Source organism: Vigna unguiculata, chromosome 5, assembly GCF_037176805.1.
Source record: "Vigna unguiculata cultivar grain cowpea cultivar isolate G323 ecotype 2 chromosome 5, ASM3717680v1, whole genome shotgun sequence".
NCBI classification, from domain to species: domain Eukaryota; kingdom Viridiplantae; phylum Streptophyta; class Magnoliopsida; order Fabales; family Fabaceae; genus Vigna; species Vigna unguiculata.
In genome coordinates, this window is record NC_140796.1 from 3717381 (window position 1) to 3736073 (window position 18693).

Below are 18693 nucleotides of genomic sequence, written 5' to 3' on the forward strand. Positions count from 1 at the left end.
TGTCATTATAAAAGTACTATTACTTTATCAATTAGATACTTTATTAATAATTAGTATTGTAAAGTATCCTAAAGTATTCTACTAAAAATTCTCATATTACATAAAAATTTTCTTACAAATTTGTTAAAAAAAATTGCATGAAAAGACTTTTTTCTGCAATTTTTTCTAAGGATCTAAATTGGCAGGTAACTCCTGTGTGAATAATTATTTCCCACAAAATTATAAAATTCTTAAGTAGTTCCTACAAAATTTATTGCAAAAAGTGTTTTACAAAATATTTTGCATAAAAATTGGTAATAATTTCCTGCAAAATTTTTTTCATAAAAAAATTTATAAGTTATTTCTATAAAAAAAAATTAAAACAAAATTAGCAGAAAATATGAATTTTTTTAGTAGTAACATGAATAGTGTCGGATACAGGTATGTTACCCAAAAATTTCAATATCAGTTTATTATAAATTATAATATTAAGAAATTATATTTTGATTTCTTGAAGAAAAATGAAAAGTTTATGCAACAAGTATTTTGTAACAACTTTTATAATATTATTATCGAGACTTGTGGTTTTTATCACTAAGTTCGTCACTATTTTTTTTACATATTTTCTTAATATTTTTACAACATATAATTTTTTGACAAATTAGATATAACATATGTTTGTTTAGGTGATTTTGTCAGATATTTACTCATTGCTCATTCATTACATTACATTGTCACAAAATTTGTTATTTATAATGAATTGTAGTCGGAAATACTTGTAAACAACATGATTTTTTAGTGTGAATCTTTATCATTTTCAACACTTCTTCATAATTCAAATGTGAAATTATAGTAATTTATTTTTCATGAGATCATGTAAACCACAAATCCCAACAAGGAGCCAAACATTAATCTTAGTATTGACTTTCAGCAAGTTAGGCATGCATATTTATTCAAAAACCTTCCATACTTCTCACATCAATCTTAGCATATATATATATATATATATATATATATATATATATAAAATTACAGTCCTTAACTTTTTCTCACAAAATTTGTTATTTGTATGCATTGTAGTCACAAATACATGTAAAGAACATGATTTTTTAGTGTTAATCTTTGTCGTTTTCAACCCTTCTTTATAATTCAAATGTGAAATTATACTAATTTATTTCTTACAGAATCATGTAGACGGCAAATCCCAACAAGGTGTCAAACATACATTAATGTCAGTATTGACCTTCACCAAGTTAGGCATGTATATGTACTCACATCAATCTTTGCATATATATCATCAAGTAACACGCTCATTATTATAATTTACCTTGAGTTAGGCATGAATTGACCTTTTAAAGATATTTTTGAAATAAAAAATAAATAAATTTTTTTTTTTGTGTATGGTATAAATTGTAGAATTTTTTAATAAATTATAAAATTAATATGAAATAAATTACGCTGAATTGATTTTGTTTAACGAAATGCTAATGAGATATTAATCTATGGAGTTTGAAATTTGACAATCAATCGATTGCCGTTTATCCATATAATTATATGATTCGTATAATCTTATCAAAGTGTTATTTTTTTTTAATAATTGATAAATACACTAGATTAGATGCATCATGGACAAAAGTTTTCTATTTAAATACTTTATATATTTTAATTTCATTAATCTCTTAATATACTAAGTCACCTTTTGTTATATACTATCATTTATTAGATAACATTAACATAAAAGACTTTACTTTCACACTAAAAATAATGCACCAAATTAGGCCACTTTTTTTTTCCATATATTGGCAAGTCTCTTCAAAACAAGTTTCTCAAACATATATCTTGAAAACTGACACACCATCTTCAGGTTCAATCATGCCACTACCCAAGTACAGCATGCACTTGGATCTTTGTCTAATGTTATTATGTATCCATGCAGTAGTGGTCTTTGCAGCAAACTCTGACGTATGATATATAGTAACCCTCATTATATCGTTCGATGTCATATCGTTTTAAAGATTACTCATGAATTTTTGCTTTGGTTTTAGGTAGCAAGGCACGAATCACAAGGCTGGTTAAACCATGGTGGAGATTTGTTCAACCGAAGATATGCTTCCAAGGAGCGTAAGATCAGTCCGAAAACTGCACCAGACCTACGTATGAAGTGGAAGTTCTATACTGGCAGAGACATCACTGCAACACCAGCCATATATGATCGTACCCTTTATTTTCCAAGCTGGAATGGTAACATCTATGCAGTTAAAGAAGCTGATGGATCGCTTGTTTGGAAGCAGAACTTGGACAAATTGACAGGTCTGAAAGCATCTGAAGGCCTTGTTAATAACGTAAATTGGACAGTGTCACGGTCAACTCCTACAGTGGTTGGTGATTTGCTGATTATGGGAATGTATGGCCCTGCTGCTGTTATTGCTGTCAAAAGAGCAACAGGTAAGCTTGTGTGGAAGACCATTTTGGATTACCATCCTAAAGCACTCATCACCATGTCAGGAACATATTACAAAAGGTCATTATTTGCAGATCTATTTGCCTTATTTTCTTAATGGAAAAACTCATGTTATAAAACTTATTTATGCTCAACCCTCCACAGAGGTTACTATGTTGGAACATCTTCCCTGGAGTCACTTGTGGAACTTGATGAGTGCTGCACGTTTCGTGGAAGCTTTGTGAAACTTGATCCTGAATCCGGTGACATCGTGTGGAGGACTTATACGATACCAGATAACAATAACACAAAAGGAGGATATGCAGGAGCTGCTATTTGGGGAAGTAGTCCTTCCATTGATGAGAAAAGAAACCATGTCTATATGGCCACAGGGAACCTCTATGCTGCCCCATTACGAATACGCCAGTGTCGAGAGAGACAAATTAATCGAACTCAGCGTACTCAACCAGACGAGTGTGTGGAACCAGACAACCACTCCAACTCAATCCTAGCCCTTGATTTGGATTCTGGGAAGATCAAATGGTACTACCAGGCTGGAGGCTACGATGTGTCTCTCTTAGTATGTAGCGATTCTCCCACACCTGCTCCTGATTGTCCCCCTCAAGCAGACAAACCAGATGTTGATTTTGGTGAGGCACCTATGATGTTGACCGTAGATATAAATCGGAACAAAAGAGATATTGTTGTTGCAGTCCAGAAAAGTGGCATTGCATGGGCTTTGGATCGCAATAATGGTGACCTCGTTTGGTATACGGTAATACATAATTTATAGTATGATAGTTTTCTATTTTCTTCTGCCCCATCCTTTTCATCGAACAGTTGGTGGACATCTCTATATCAGTTGAAAAGTTCATTCATTTTGTTCTCTATTTTTCTTTTGTAGGAAGCTGGGCCATATGGGTTGGCAGGAGGTGGATCATGGGGTGCAGCAACTGATGAAAAGAGGGTTTACACGAACATTGTGAATTCTGATGCCCAAAATTTCACGCTCAGACCCTCAAACAAGATTACAACTGCGGGTGGGTGGGTGGCAATGGATGCTAACAATGGTAGAGTTCTGTGGTCAACAGCAAACCCTGCTAACAGCACTGCTTATGGTCCTGTTAGTGTTGCAAATGGTGTTCTCTTTGTTGGATCAGCTGATAGAATGGGATACATATATGCAATTGATGCAAAGAGTGGGAAAATTTTATGGTCCTATAAAACTGGAGCCAGTGTCTATGGAGGCATGTCAATCAACAAAGGGTGCATCTATGTGGGCCATGGATACAGTGCTGCTTATGGGTTTAACTTGAACTTACCACAAGGAAACTCTCTCTTTGCCTTCTGTGTTAAGAAATAACAGTTCTTTTAGCTTTTGGCAAAAAGCTGTTAAAAGTTACCTCTTTTAAAAAATGTGATAATCATAAATGGATTATTAATAAAACGAAAACTATAGCATATGTTTTCCTCTCTATATTTAGCATAGTTTTAAACTTTCATTTATACATAGTTAATTTTGTTCTCTTGCTCAAAATTGAATGTTTTCTTGGTTTGAATTCCAAGTTAAAGTCTCCTAAATAATTCAAAGTATTATTTTTCTAAATAATTGGAAGTCGGAACCTTTTATATACATGTCATCACAACTCTACTGCTAAGCAAAACATAACTCGGATTAGAATCCATAAAACATTTAGATCAAATCTGAAATGCAGAAAGAAACAAAAGGGCTGCATATAATTAAAGTATCTGCTCCATCTTAGCCTGAAATTATGATACATAATACAATTTAGGCAAATTAACAACTCCGTTGATAATGTGAACTTTTAATTACCTAACATCCCTTAACAGAGGTCGAACTGCAATTGGTCTATTTACAGAACAGGGGACTAAAATATCTAAACTTAAATTTGAATGAGGCACTAGAAGCGAATATTACATCTTTAAGAATAACTTCAGATGTTCAAAGTCAATCAAATAAATATTTATAATACTTTCTTAAATGATGTAACAAAAAAAAATTAATAACAAAACAATAATTTTTGGTACAGAGATATACTGTTTTATTCATCCATTACAATACTAACAATAACATTAATCACTTCAGACACAGAAGGCAAAGAGTGAAGTTCCCCCAGTTAAGTTTGTGGCAAACCCTAGACCTACATTATATCCATGACCCACATATATGCAACCGTTGTCAATTGACATGCCTCCATAGACACTGGCTCCTGTTTTGTAGGACCACAAAATCTTCCCACTCTTTGCGTTAATTGCATAAATGGATCCCATTCTATCAGTTGATCCAGCAAAGACAACCTCATTTGCAACACTAACAGGACCATTAGCAGTGCTATTACTAGGGTTTGCGGTAGACCATAGAATTTTACCTTTGTTTGAATCCATTGCCACCCACCCACCAGTGGTTGTAGTTATATTTAATGGTGCAAGAGTAAAATTTTTGGCCTCAGAGTTTGCAATATTGGTGTAAACTCTCCTTTCATCGGTTGCTGCACCCCATGTTCCACCTCCTGCAAACCCACCGGGTCCAGCTTCCTGCACAATGAGTTTTTTTTTTTTTTTTTTTTTTACCAGCTAAAAAGATATAACAAAAGGTACAAGAAGTGATACAAACCGAAACTTTGGGAATATCCATAGGTTTAATAAAGTATGAGTTAAATGCAATTCATAATGAGTTAGAGACAAACTAAATCACTTTTAAATCACAGGAATTGGTTTTTGAAGAAATTCTGTGAACTTTTCCTAGTTATGGATTTCGATCTTATAACCTTAATAAATTTTATTACAAGTTTCATATATTGTTGTAAACTTATGTATCACATTTGTTTTGATTGAAGATTTTCCTACTACTGTAGAGTATGTATAAGCTTTCATTAAAAGTGAAAATTTAATAAATTAATATCAAATAACTTTTATATTGATGGAAATTAACAACTGTGTACCGTAAACCAAATGAGACTGCCATTGTTGCGATCTAAAGCCCAAGCAAAGCCACTTTTCTGAACAGCAACAACCATATCTTTTTTGGAACCATTTACATATGCTGTCAGCATCATTGGTGCCTCTCCAAAATCAGCATCTGGGGTAGGACCTGAAGGAGGACAATTAGGAGTTGAAGCATTGGTGCATGCAAAAAACCACACATCATAGCCTCCTAATTGGCGGAACCATGTAATGTTGCCAGAGTTCAAATCAAGGGCCAAGATTGAATTGGAGTGATTTTCTGGCTCAACACACTCATCTGGTTGAGTAGGCTTAGTTTGATTCTGTTGTCTTTCTTGACATTGAAGTATGTGTGATGGGGCAGAATAGAGGTTTCCGGTAGCAATATAGACATGGTTTCTATAAACATCAATGGAGGGGCTGCTTCCCCAAATGGCAGCGCCTGCATAATTTCCTCTAGTGTTATTGTTATCTGGTAACACATAGGTCTTCCACAAGATGGCACCAGATTGAACATCAAGTTTTGTAAAACTTCCACGAAATACACAGCATTGTTCAATGGTTGCGCCTTCTTCAAGTGAAGATGTTCCAACATAGTAACTCCTGTGGAGAGTTCAGAACAAAATGGAAAAGTCAAAACAAGTAATTCAGAGGCCTGCTGAAAAAATTCAGTAGAAGTTTGTATAGTGAGTCTTCCATCAACCAGAGATAAAACAATTTCATAGTTAATAAGATGCAAACTTTATTTTACAGATCAGTAAGATTAAATTAGACTTAAAGTACACTTTTTGAAGATTTTAACATTGAAATCAAGAACGCGAAAAGATGTGAAGTAGTAGACTGACCCGTTGTAAAATGTCCCAGACATGGTGATGAGTGCTGCAGGATGATTATCCAAAGTGGTCTTCCACACAAGTTCACCATTTGTTCTTCTGACACCAATAACAACGGCAGGGCCATAGATTCCAACAATCAATAAATCCCCAGCAACAGTGGGAGTTGACCTTGACACTGTCCAATTTACATTCTGAATCAAGCCCGTTGCTTTTAGACCTGTCAGAATCTGCAAGTTCTGCTTCCAAACAAGAGATCCATCGCCTTCTTTAACTGCGTAGATGTTACCATTCCAGCTTGGAAAATAAAGGGTGCCGTCATATATGGCTGGTGTTGCAGTAATATCTTTGCCTGCATAGAATTTCCACTTCAAACGTAGGTTCGGTGCTGTTTCTGGACTGATCTTACGCTCTTTGTAAGCATATCTCCTGTTCAACAAATCTCCACCATGGTTTAACCAGTCTTGTGATTCTTGTCCTTCCCACTAAAATCAAGAAACCAATAATCAGAATTCATGAGTAATCCTTAAAGCTATATATGCAAGTGCTACATATTATAGACATTAACGATAGTGGTAAAGTGTGTTATACATCTGAAGTTGCTGCAAAAACTGCTACTGCATAAGCACAAACCAACAGTGAAAAAAGAACTGAATGCATGCTGTATTTAGGCAGTGTCAATTGGCAAGATATGTTGGGAAAAAATTAGTAGAAAGAGACTCAATTATATGGAAAACAAAAGAATGGCACAAAGTGTGCATGACGAAATGCTGATCTAAAGTTCGTTGACTTTGAGTTTAATGCCTGATAAAATAATGATATCATTTATCTATTATTGGAAAAGAGATAAGAAGAGAAAGATAAATATTAAATTGTGAATGAGATACTGAAATAAAGAAAAATAAGGTTTTTTTCCCAAACTGGTGCAATTTTTTTTCCAATTTCTTAAAATGGTGCAGTTTTTTTTTAAATTCCCGATAGAGGTAAGTCGTGAAAAAATGGCACGACTTCTTTAGGATGAAGTCGTGCCAAATTAAGGCGAATTTGATTAAAATAAGCTGAAATCGTGCCAACATGGAAAGACTTCTGTGTTATGAAGAAGTCGTGCCATATTCAAACGACTTTAATTAATATTTAAAGCAAAGTCGTGCCAATATGGAAAGACTTCAATATTAAATTGTTAATGAAGAAGTCGTCCCATATTGGAGAGACTTCAGTGTTGTATTGATAATGAAGAAGTCGTACCATATTGGAACGACTTTAGTTCGAATAAAAATTAAATATTTTTTAGTCATGTTAATTAGTTAAATAATAATGCATATAAGTAATTAAAAATTTTATGATGATTTTGGTTTCTTATAATAGGGCATGAAAGTTATTTATGAGAGTTTGTGTCACAAGGAGGTCTTATTTATGAGGGGAGATTGTGGTTTAACTTTGTCTTTTATATCCAATGTGGGACTTTTTGACTCACACTTGGACTATTCCCAACATCTCCCCTCAAGGGTGAGTCCCTTGTTTTTTTTTCTTTTTTTTCATATATTTCCCTTCAGGTGTGTATGAGTGACCCCTTATGCGGTCAGTCACTCCGAACGAACCATCGACTCTGATACCACTGATAGGTTTATATATATTTCATATAGGTTATATATATTTTCATATATGGTTATGATTAGTCATGGTTATGGCATAGTTATGGTCATTGAGAGATTGTGGTTCTATATGGTTATATGACATTAGTCTTACACATATAAGACCTTAGACACCACTTTTACACCAAAACCTTAAGGCAGTGTTGTTATGGGTCTTTATTCTTATATAGTGTTTAACTTTGTCTTTTCTATCCAATGTGGGACTTTTTGACTCACACTTGGACTATTCCCAACAACCTAGACCTAGACGACACCGAAGAAGACCTCCTTGTGACACATGCTCTCATAGATAACTTTCATGTCCTATTATAAGAAACCAAAATCATCATGAAATTTTTAATTACTTATATGCATTATTATTTAACTAATTAATATGACTAAAAAATATTTAATTTTTATTCGAACTAAAGTCGTTCCAATATGGTACGACTTCTTCATTATCAATACAACACTGAAGTCTCTCCAATATGGGACGACTTCTTCATTAACAATTTAATACTGAAGTCTTTCCATATTGGCACAACTTTGCTTAAAATGTTAATTAAAGTCGTCTGAATATGACACGACTTCTTCATAACACATAAGTCTCTCCATGTTGACACGACTTCAGCTTATTTTAATTAAAATCGCCTTATTTTGGCACGACTTCTTCAAGATGAAGTCGTGCTATTTTCTCACGACTTACCTCTGCCGGGAATTAAAAAAAAACTGCACCATTTTAGGAAATTGGAAAAAAAATTGCACCATTTTGGGAAAAAGACCGAAAAATAAATTATAGAAAACGTTGTGCTTCCTACTTTATAATTAATTTTTTTAGCGATTGACTTTTTTTTTTTAATTATACAGAATAAAAAGATGATATGTTGCTCTTTATTTGTAAGGAAATCGTAATTTATGAAATTTGATTTAATTAGTGTAAGTTACAGTAACAAGATAGATGACCAAAATTCAAATTGACAATGTTTTGAGTTGAAAAGTACACCGATGTTTCCTTTTGCTTCACGTATAAAGCTTTGTAACGGTGACATGCTCATTAAACCCAAAGATGAATAAAAAAATGAGAAAGACCAAAGTTTCAAGAGAACCTTTTAAGTTCTTTAATATCTTGGCGTATAAGAGTGAAACATCTCTCCTTACAAAAGTCAACAAACGTAATTAATTATATGGATCGGTGAATATATTATCCATTTAAATGTTTCATGTATCACTTGTTTCTTCATTCATATTGTTAGTTGAATGTTTAAAAAGTTTAAATTAGTTAAATTCATTTCTTATTACTTAGCATAGATGCCCTTTTAAGTCAACAGTCAAAATAGAGTGCAAAATTTGTAGACTTTAGAAAAGATAAATCAGATAAAAAATTAATTCAGATATATTCACTTGGTCATCTTAATAAAATTATGATTCTTGTTTTGTTTATTGTTAAATCAAACTAAAATGTTCACAACAAATTTTTGTGTCTATGGCTTTATTTTGACCGTTAAGATAGTTAAGTTGATATTTGTGTTTGAAGAAAAGTTTCACATTGTTATTCTATTTGAAGTTCTTTTTCTTGTTCTTTATATTTAAGAATATTATTATTAGTTGGTTAAAGATAATTTTTGTATCTAAATTTGATGTTGAGAAAATTAATCGACTACTTTATACATGTAAATTTTAGTGTTTTTCACAATAAAAATGTTGGTGTTTTTTTTTATGATTATGATTATTATTGTTTATTACAAGAAAACTTTTAAATAATAATTAATTTTAATAACAAAAAATTAATAATTATTATAATAACTAATTTAGATACCAATTTATACAATAAAAAAATTATTATTAAAATAATCAATATTTATGTATAAAAAAATTAATTATTTACCAAATTAGTCACTAAGACTAATTTAGAAATTAATTCCTTTAATAATCTAAATCTTGATATGTTTGGTGATTAATTTATGAATTAATTCTTTTAATAGTCAAAAATTATGTAATTAAATTTTAGCGATGAATTTAAAGATAATCATAATTTTTTTTATTAATAATAATGATTATTTTAATAATTAATAATTTTTTTATAAATTTTATCTAAATTGATAATTCCTAACTAATAGAGTAATAACTTTTTGTCTGCTAAAATTGATGGTAATGGAATTCTTGTAGTGGTTGTTGTTCCTCACATGTAAATTTGAAAAAATGAGTATTGCATACTTTGATAAAAAAAAAGAAAAAAAATCCCATCTGATAAAGCATTATAGCAAAATAAAATTATGAAAATAAAGTAGAGCATCGAGTGCGAAAGTAGATTAGACAATTCAAAGGTTTAAAATCAGGTTGTTGTCTCCCTCTGTGCCGCCCGATCCTCCATCTCCTTGTTTCTTGTTGTCAAATTTGTTGAAAGGTTTCGACTTAGCTAAACCTACCATTCCATATTGTGATTTTCGTGTGTTTGTTATTTTGGAGATACTTTTTTTCTATAATCTGGTGTCATGTACTGATTATCACGTTGTGCTGAGAATTATCGACTTAATGGATCAAGCTTTGTTTGATTCATAAGAGATATAATTTCAACGCAGAATTCATTAAATGAATAAAATCATAACATTGAAAAATGAACATTTATCTATTTAGGATTTGTCAACGCCTCTTCATAGTTGCATTCCAGCTCGTTAGCTTTATTTGACCAGTCAATCTAATTCTTGTAACTGATGTGCCTAACATTGCAGAACTAACGAAAACAAATTGCATATTTAGCCTTAAGTATTGAATTATTGGTTACTGATAGATTAATGTCACAAACACAAGATATGGTGTACTAGTTTCTGTAATAGGTTGCTTGAGCAGTTGCTGATGAGTATTACAAAAATGGCACGAAAATTTGTTTTTGATAAGACAAACATATATTGACGAAATGGCATGGAATAACTAGATTGTAGGGAGACAACAACATTCATTTCTACGCGTTCTTTTTTGTTCTAAACTTAATCCCTAGTTAGTGGGGTCCTATTTTGACGTGAAAGAATAGGATCTTGAACCTTGAAAGAGAGGCTAGTGATGCGTGTTCATTTCTGGAACGTAGCGGTTGATCTGATTTGTGACATTCTTGGAGAAAGAAAATGGCAATGGTGGTTGGAGAAGAATGAAGTTTCCAGCCTCGGAACTTTTAGAGGCCAAACTTTTGAAGTAGCCAGTTAAGGGACTAGGTGAAGCCAGTTGAAGATGCTCCCCAAGTTTTAAGTTCAACCCTGAACCAAGAACATTCTCTGTTACCTCTTGTTTACCACTGTTTGATTCCACTATCGATGAAACCGCAGCAGCTATGACTGAACGAAAACTCGGGTCTGTGCTGATTGCTTTGGTTATTGTTTCTGCCAAAGCTTCTCGGGAGGGAGTTTGTTGGTTTGTTGTGCATTGTTGGTAGAAATGTTGTTGGAAATTATTTGGCTGCATAATTGGCCTTGTGGGGATTTTGTCAATTGGTGTCGTGGTTGTGGCATTATCATGGAACCCCTTACCCCAAATGGATGGTATGAAGTTATGCTCCGGTGAACAAAAGCTGAGACTGGGTGAGGATCTTGGGTTTGAAATTGGAGCCACGGTTGAAGTTAAGCCACGGTGGAATTGAGTTGATGAGGAGGAAGGAGCTGAAGAAGTAAGGTCTAGAGTGATTGTTGAGAACATATGTGGTGAGGCATGGCTTGGTGGTGAGAACATTTGTTTGGGTCTTGATTCATTAAACTGGTCACTGAAACTTAGACCATTTCCAAAAGATGCAGAGATGTGGCTTGAAGATGTTGAAGAACCTGACAATAGCATGGAAGCTGCAGCAGAAGTTGTTGAAGCCATGGCTGTGGCTGAGACCGGAAGTGGGTGGTTATGGGTTCCTTCATAGGTTGTGATTAAGATGGACAGGTCCTGGGAACACCTTTGCACCTGAAGTCATTCATGCATTAAATTTGGGTATTGTTAGAATTAATGCACTATTTTCATATTATATTTTTCATTAATGTATGGACATTGAGTGAATTCTTAATTGATGTTTATGCAAAAATATTTTAAATTTACAATGCATATACACTGTAAACTATATATATATATATATATATATATATATATATATATATATATATATATATATATATATATATATATATATATATATACCTGCTTCCTAACTGGGCATGTTGGTGCAACTGTGCAACGATAGTATGCCCTCGGGCATGGATTTCCCTTTGCAATCTTCTGTCCATATTTCCTCCATTGACACCCATCATTCATCTGTTTCAAAAGGACAATATTAGACAACAAAAATAATAGATTACAAGAATGAAAATATCAGTGCAGTCATGTTTGATAGTTTTCACAAATACTAAGAAAAAAATGTCACTTCCATTTTTCTTTGAGAAAACTATTGTTTTTACCGTTTCTTACACAAGATTTTGAAAACAGTTAAAAACAAAGTAATGTTTTTATGAGTATTTATCAAACAAAAGGTAAAAGCAAAACATTTTCTTTGATACTAACCGTGGGAGTCTCACATCTAGCTCTCACAGACACCCTTGCTCTCTTGGCTGGCATTTGATCTGAAATGTCGGTATTCACATTTATCACTTTTGCTGATTGATTTGTTGACAAAGTTCCCTCTGTCACCGTTTCCTTTGCTTCTTCTGAGCTGTTCATCGGACTCAAATCTGACACAACCTCCATCTCCAACAAGTGTTTGGAGTCTAATCCAAGAGTAAGGTTGGGTCCAACGTTTTCTTCTGTCGGTTTGTTAAAGTCTCCGATTCTTGCCTCCTTCTTAGGCTCCGTTGGACTCCTTCCAAGGCTGAGTGAGACAAACTCAGGCTCTTCGCTTTGATCATCATGGGAAGTAGATGAATCAAGCACACCCTTGTTTGGAACATCTTTGTGAAGGATGTCAAAGAAACGGAGTTGAAGGGAGTGGTAATCCTTTTCTACTCTTTCCAGCGTCTTCTTCAATCTCTCATTCTCTTCCCTCACCTCACCCATTTCAGTTTTAGCAGATTTGACTTTATCTTCCTAGATTTCAAAACCACATAATTACAATAATCAGCTATTTGATTCCTCAATTTATCATCCACACAGACACAACATAGCACAAGACATAACTACTTTTCAAAGACAACCAAAATTCGACAAACTTAGGTTTATGTTTGATTATGTAGAATCAAAGTTAAAAGGATATTCATGAGTACAAGATAAAGAAAAATTGTTCAAAAATAGTACAGTTTTGACAAGAAGAAAGAATTGGGAAGGAAAAGAAGTAGCATATATATACCTGTGTAACTCTCTTCTCTTCTATCTCTGGACTACTAGGGCTAGACATGTTTTGCTTCAATTATTACTATTTCTCTGGCTGGTAGAACACCCTCAATCTCACACAGATATAAATGCCATAAACACACAACACATACCCTATATATTACAAACCAATCGACTAAAAGTTAGACACGGTATACAAAGACATTAATTAAACAAATACAAATCCCGGAGCTCTCTAAGCCATTACGAAGCCACCCCTTTTAAAATGTCAACACCGAATTGCTAAGATAATTTGTGGGAGTTTTTTATTACTTATTGAAAGGTTAAATTAATTAATTAGTCTCCCAAATGTGAGTCATAAGGGGAAATTTGACACACAAATTGTGCATTGATTATTATTATGGTTGAAGCTTGGTGGTGGTGAGAAGACGTCACATGGGTATGTGGTCAAAGTTGTAAGATGTAACGAGTTATTAGCCATGGCGGCGAGTGAGACCTCTGAATATTTGTCAATGGTGAAGCCTTATTACGCGGTCCATACGCTTCATGCTTCTAAACTATTGCTCTGCTGTCCACTCCCATTGACTGGCTTTCCATCAATGCATTGCCACAACACCATGAACAATTAATTCCAATATAGTAATATGCTTTTTTAAATCCTTCTATGATCAACTTGATTAAACAATTAATACTCCTTCTCATCTTCATCTTTTCCACGCCCTTGGAGTGTTTAAGAGTTACTTTGTTAATTAGGTAGGTACCTATTTTGTTTAGGAGTTAATATTTCATCTAAACTGGATTATAACCTCTGGAATAGAAACACAAAATATATATGTATCTTTTTGTTGAAAGTGGACTTTAAAACTCAACCCTACAAAACTCACGCCGAAGTATATTCATTTTGTGTGTGAGATAAGAAATTAGTGGATTGTCCATTAGTGGTCCGAGAATGTCCAAGAAAGTTCGCTAAGATAGACTTTAACTTAGCTTTGATACCATATTACATATTAAAAGTCGACTTTAAATCTAACTCAACCCCACAAAACCAACTTGTAAGGTAGCATCCTTTCAGGTAAACAAACTTCATTATTCGATTTTTATACTATATATATACACGATCAAAGAACCATTATTATTTCAATTTTAGTCTGTAAACCAGTTCTTTTCGTATAAAATTAATATATACCAAACATGATGAACTAAGTTTCAAAGGTTGCAAACAAGGGTCACACAGCACAACTACTGCAAAAGAATATTTAGTTTTGAGTTGTTAAATTAAATCACTGTCATTGTTACATGTTAAGTTGTTCTTTCCAATCAAACATTTTATGTCTATCGGTGCATTACAAAGAAGCTACTTATTTATATTATGTTTTTAAAACAACGTCAATGTTCGGTTAACTAGGTGCTTTATTAAAACTAAGACTAACCTCGGGATCTGATTCAATTGTTTTAGATACAGTCAACGTCAAAAACGAAAGGTAGATGTGTATTTTATACAAAACAATGTTATATATAGGTCATGTAATAATATAATGACAGAAGAAAGATAAACAAAAGAAAAATGCAATGAAAGAAAGATAAGGTTGTGATGTCTGTATATGAATATCATTATTACAAGTGTCGTTTGAAACATATTAGAAAATAGTTTGGATATGTTATAAAAACTCATAATGGTGTCAACGTGACGATTAATAAGTTTATGGTGTGAATGCATATATACAAGTATGCATCAGTTAACCGTTAAGTAACTCCATGCGTTTTTAAGGGTTGATTAGATTAAATAACGATGAGAGAGTCGCGTATTAATTAACCACTGAATATTAATTTCAACCCTATGGGCATAGGATATTAATAAAGATGCCTCTTCGAAATATTCCCTTTTTATATATTATGCAGTTTTAATTAATTTGATTCGTTCAAAGCCAAGGGTCAACCAGTATTACTTGTCAAAGGGTTAGCATGTCCTTCTGCACCTTTTCACTGGTCTTAAGTTATTGTTAATGATGATCTTAATAGGTTAATAAGCTACCCTAACCCCTCTTTTCCATGACCTATTCCATGTTTGAATATGGTCCCAAAATGATTTTTGTTCTGTTTCAGCCCCAAAATACTGAACTTTTTATTAATGTTCATCTAACACGCTAACGTCTAAGTGTCATTGCATGCATGGCAAAAGACACCGCATGTAATGAGTCAATTAGTATTTTTTTTTTGGGTGGTATTTTGACACCATTTGACATTGTTCTTTATTATTATTCATTTTCTTTTTTTTTTTAAATATAAAAATTAATTCTTAAGATTATTTTACCATTTTAAGAATTGTCAAAAAGTTGTAAAATGATTTAAAAAAAAATTCCATTTAAGGAAGGATTGTAGTGTCACTAAGTGATATGCATGGCCATTTTCGAAAAAACAAAAACAAAATTAGAAACATCAATCACAAACTATAAACCTTAAACTCCCAGAAAAAATGTCGAGTTTTGCAGAATCGTTAAAGTAGGTTGAGTGTTTACCGCATCTTCAAAGGGTTAGGAGCTTTACTTTTCATTTTTTTATATATTTCGTAACTTTTAAAACATTTAAATATATTAAATTTGAATTTTTTTTTATATAATTTAAATTGTTCCTTTCTTAAATATTTCAATTTGAATAAAATAATTTAATTTTGTTAAATTTTTCATTAAATATTTCAATTGCCATCAAATATAAAAATTTTATTTAAATATTAAATAATTGTTAATAAATTTTAAATATCAATTAATAATATTTTAATCAATATTAGTTATGTTAATTTGTAGTTAAAGTCTACAAAGCTTTTTCTCGTGACATTGAGAAGGATTTTTCTCAATTAACATTAGTTGAAATTGTTTCAGTTCATTTTAATTACAACTATTTTACATTGACATGAATCATATTTATTTTTATGTAATTTATTGGTTTGGGTATCTTTTGTCAACTAACTCTCCAGCTTAGCTGAGATGACCTCAGTAACCCATAGTACAATAATAATGTATTGATCAAATAATTTTTAATTAAATTTTATATGTTAAAAAATTATTATTATTATTATTATTATTATTATATAACCTTGGCCTATAGCTTTACATATACATATTAAAATAGTATTTTCCTATTATTTATTAAAAACCAGTAATAACAAGTAATTTATAAGATAACTATGTAGACAAATAAAAGTATTAATGACAAATATTATAGTTTGAAAACAAGGATATTCAAACTCCTTTAAATTTTGAAGTCATTATTTATGTAAAAAAGGAAATAATAAAGATATATAAAATAAATATCAATATATAAATTCATAATTTCTTTATTTAATATTGAAATTTTAAAACGTATGCAAAATATTGTTTAAACTGCAGTCAATAACTTCATTGTACATGTCAATAATTCACTAATAATCCGTTAAGTTTATTCAAGAAAAAGAAAAGCAGAAAATGTTAAAGGAAATAAATGAATAAAGAAAGACTGAATTACACATTTAACATTTGAACCAATTACTCGAGGAAGAGGAAGAGAAAGAAGTAGAAAGAAAGTAACTTTCTTTAAGTACAAAAGAATATAATAAATAAAGTAAAATATAAAAAACAAACATTAGATCAACTTCATGATAAAGTTTAAAGGTTTATTTTATTTATTTAATTAAAAATCTATTATCCAGAAGAAAACAAAGATAACTTTAAAAGTAAACTTTAAAAGTAAAAATGAATATAAATAATATGTTTTGTTATTTGAAATCAAAAAAATATTTATTCATATTTTCATTACAAAAACTATAATTCTCAAATAGAAATATAAGATTCTCTTCTTACCTTTCCTCCCCAGTTTTCATTATACCAGATGTTAAAAAGCTTATTGTTAATGGTATTTTGTCTTTCTTCTCCCTTTCTCTACTTAGGGAAAGGAAGATGCAACTGTCTGGGCTTTGATAAAATAAAAAAATTCCGCAGACAGAAAAATTGCTTCCTGCATCTCATCAATTTCATCATGCACCCCACTATTTGTTTTAATTTCATTCCTACCCTTATGGATTACTATTACTCGAACAATAGTGGTGGTGGTACATTTTTTCAGATTATTATTTTCGAAATTGCAGTATATAATATAGGAAAAATAAATCTGAGTTAAGTGTACCGCAGAAAAGATGGTTGCAGAATTTTGTGTGCATCGGAAAATAAAACCCAGACGTAAAAGTTTATTTTTCAAAAAATAATTTTGAAGTGAAAAAATTTGGATTGCACTCTCTCTTCGTCTCGGTAGGTCATGTAAAGAGGTTTTATATCCATTGAATTTGAAATAAGGACCAACAAAGTAAGAAATCTTTTCTCCATTTTTTTTATAAGTATTGTCTTTGATTTAAATATAAGTTTAGAATGAAAGGATTAATAATTATTGTCGTAAGAAATTACTTTAGCTTAATCCTATGAGTCGGGTGACACTTTTTTATTTTAAAAGATAATGATACAATGACTTACTAAATTTTGTCTTTTTTGTTATCTTAAGTGTCACTTGATGTGGCATTAGCAATCTTCTTCTTTTTTAATTTTTGTTCATCTGTGTGATGTGACATTTGAAAGAAGACGTGAGTCGCATTTGAAGTGGTTCATTTGGATTTAGTGTTGAAGTGGATTTCCTAAAGTGGGTTCGCAGGAAAGAAAGTTTTCGTTTCATCCTTAGTAAACCATTCAAAAAATAAATTTCGGTCATTGGATAACATTCAACAGTTGTCGTCTTTAGTTATTGTTTGAAAGACGAAAGGTTTGTCGATACCTTTTTCTCATTTGTATTCATTTTTTTCATGTTTTATCTTTGGTAACTCGTCACCAACATGAACAAGTTGTAGAACTTTTAATGGCGCGTTTGGAAGAAGAGCAACATGTTTTTTTATTCCTTTTGTGTGGTTCGTTGTCGATCACCGTTGACCTATTGAAAGCAACCAAAGTTTTTTGTTTGGTGGCGGTAAGTTATTCATTTTTTGCTCGGAATTTGTGGTGTAGTTGTGTGTCCTTCACTGAACCCTTTGTTCCTATTTTGGTAGTTTTTTATTTTAGGGTTTTTAACATTCCTATTTGAATTAATTATGATGATGTGTTTCTCAGAGTTTAATTATGGGATTTGAGTGTGTGTTGTTTGTTACTTATTACGTATTAGTGTGTTGGTTGTTGGTTATTTCATGTTAGTTGAAATTAGTGAAGTTAGTGAAGGTAGCATAATTTGGGGATGTAGTGATATAAGTCAAGTACGTTACTTGTTTGTCACACATATTTTGATTCTATTTTTCACATATTTGGATCTAAATTTTTTGTTTTATTATCTTTATTTGTGTATTTTGTTTGGCCATTCTTGTAGAATAAAATGTATTAGTTTATTGAATAAGAAGTTAACTTTGGATAAAAACTTTGTATTGAAGAAACACCTTTTTGTGATTATTTTGTTGAATAATATGTCAAAATCTTCTAAGTCAATTAAGTAATTTATGGGTAAAAAAGAAGAGGAACAGGTCAGTCACAATGAAAATGAAATACAAGTCAGTTAC

General features: G+C 31.8%; 3 protein-coding genes across 4 annotated transcripts; 1 reads left to right on the forward strand and 2 right to left on the reverse strand.

Moving 5' to 3' along the window:
* The first annotated feature begins 1738 nt into the window (after window positions 1-1738).
* On the forward strand, window positions 1739-3896 carry LOC114183557 (uncharacterized). Of its 2 annotated transcripts, none has more exons than XM_028070627.2 (4): window positions 1739-1941; window positions 2025-2500; window positions 2585-3194; window positions 3324-3896. In XM_028070627.2, exons 1-4 carry the CDS (start codon window positions 1744-1746, stop codon window positions 3780-3782), a joined length of 1743 nt encoding a protein of 580 aa, XP_027926428.2. In that variant the 5' UTR covers window positions 1739-1743; the 3' UTR covers window positions 3783-3896. The 2 variants fall into 2 exon arrangements, with proteins under 2 accessions (XP_027926428.2, XP_085530067.1); XM_085673941.1 differs by having other exon boundaries at window positions 1743-1941; window positions 2029-2500.
* A 526-nt stretch (window positions 3897-4422) lies between these two features.
* LOC114183558 (uncharacterized) lies at window positions 4423-6912 on the reverse strand. Its single transcript, XM_028070628.2, has 4 exons — window positions 6808-6912; window positions 6229-6701; window positions 5383-5986; window positions 4423-4975 (listed from the first exon to the last, which is right to left on the reverse strand). Exons 1-4 carry the CDS (start codon window positions 6874-6876, stop codon window positions 4523-4525), a joined length of 1599 nt encoding a protein of 532 aa, XP_027926429.1. The 5' UTR covers window positions 6877-6912; the 3' UTR covers window positions 4423-4522.
* A 3500-nt stretch (window positions 6913-10412) lies between these two features.
* WRKY72 (WRKY DNA-binding protein 72) lies at window positions 10413-13372 on the reverse strand. Its single transcript, XM_028070497.2, has 4 exons — window positions 13153-13372; window positions 12375-12893; window positions 12015-12128; window positions 10413-11783 (listed from the first exon to the last, which is right to left on the reverse strand). The coding sequence occupies exons 1-4, from the start codon at window positions 13198-13200 to the stop codon at window positions 10899-10901; spliced, it is 1566 nt and encodes a 521-aa protein (XP_027926298.2). The 5' UTR covers window positions 13201-13372; the 3' UTR covers window positions 10413-10898.
* Window positions 13373-18693: the final 5321 nt, after the last annotated feature.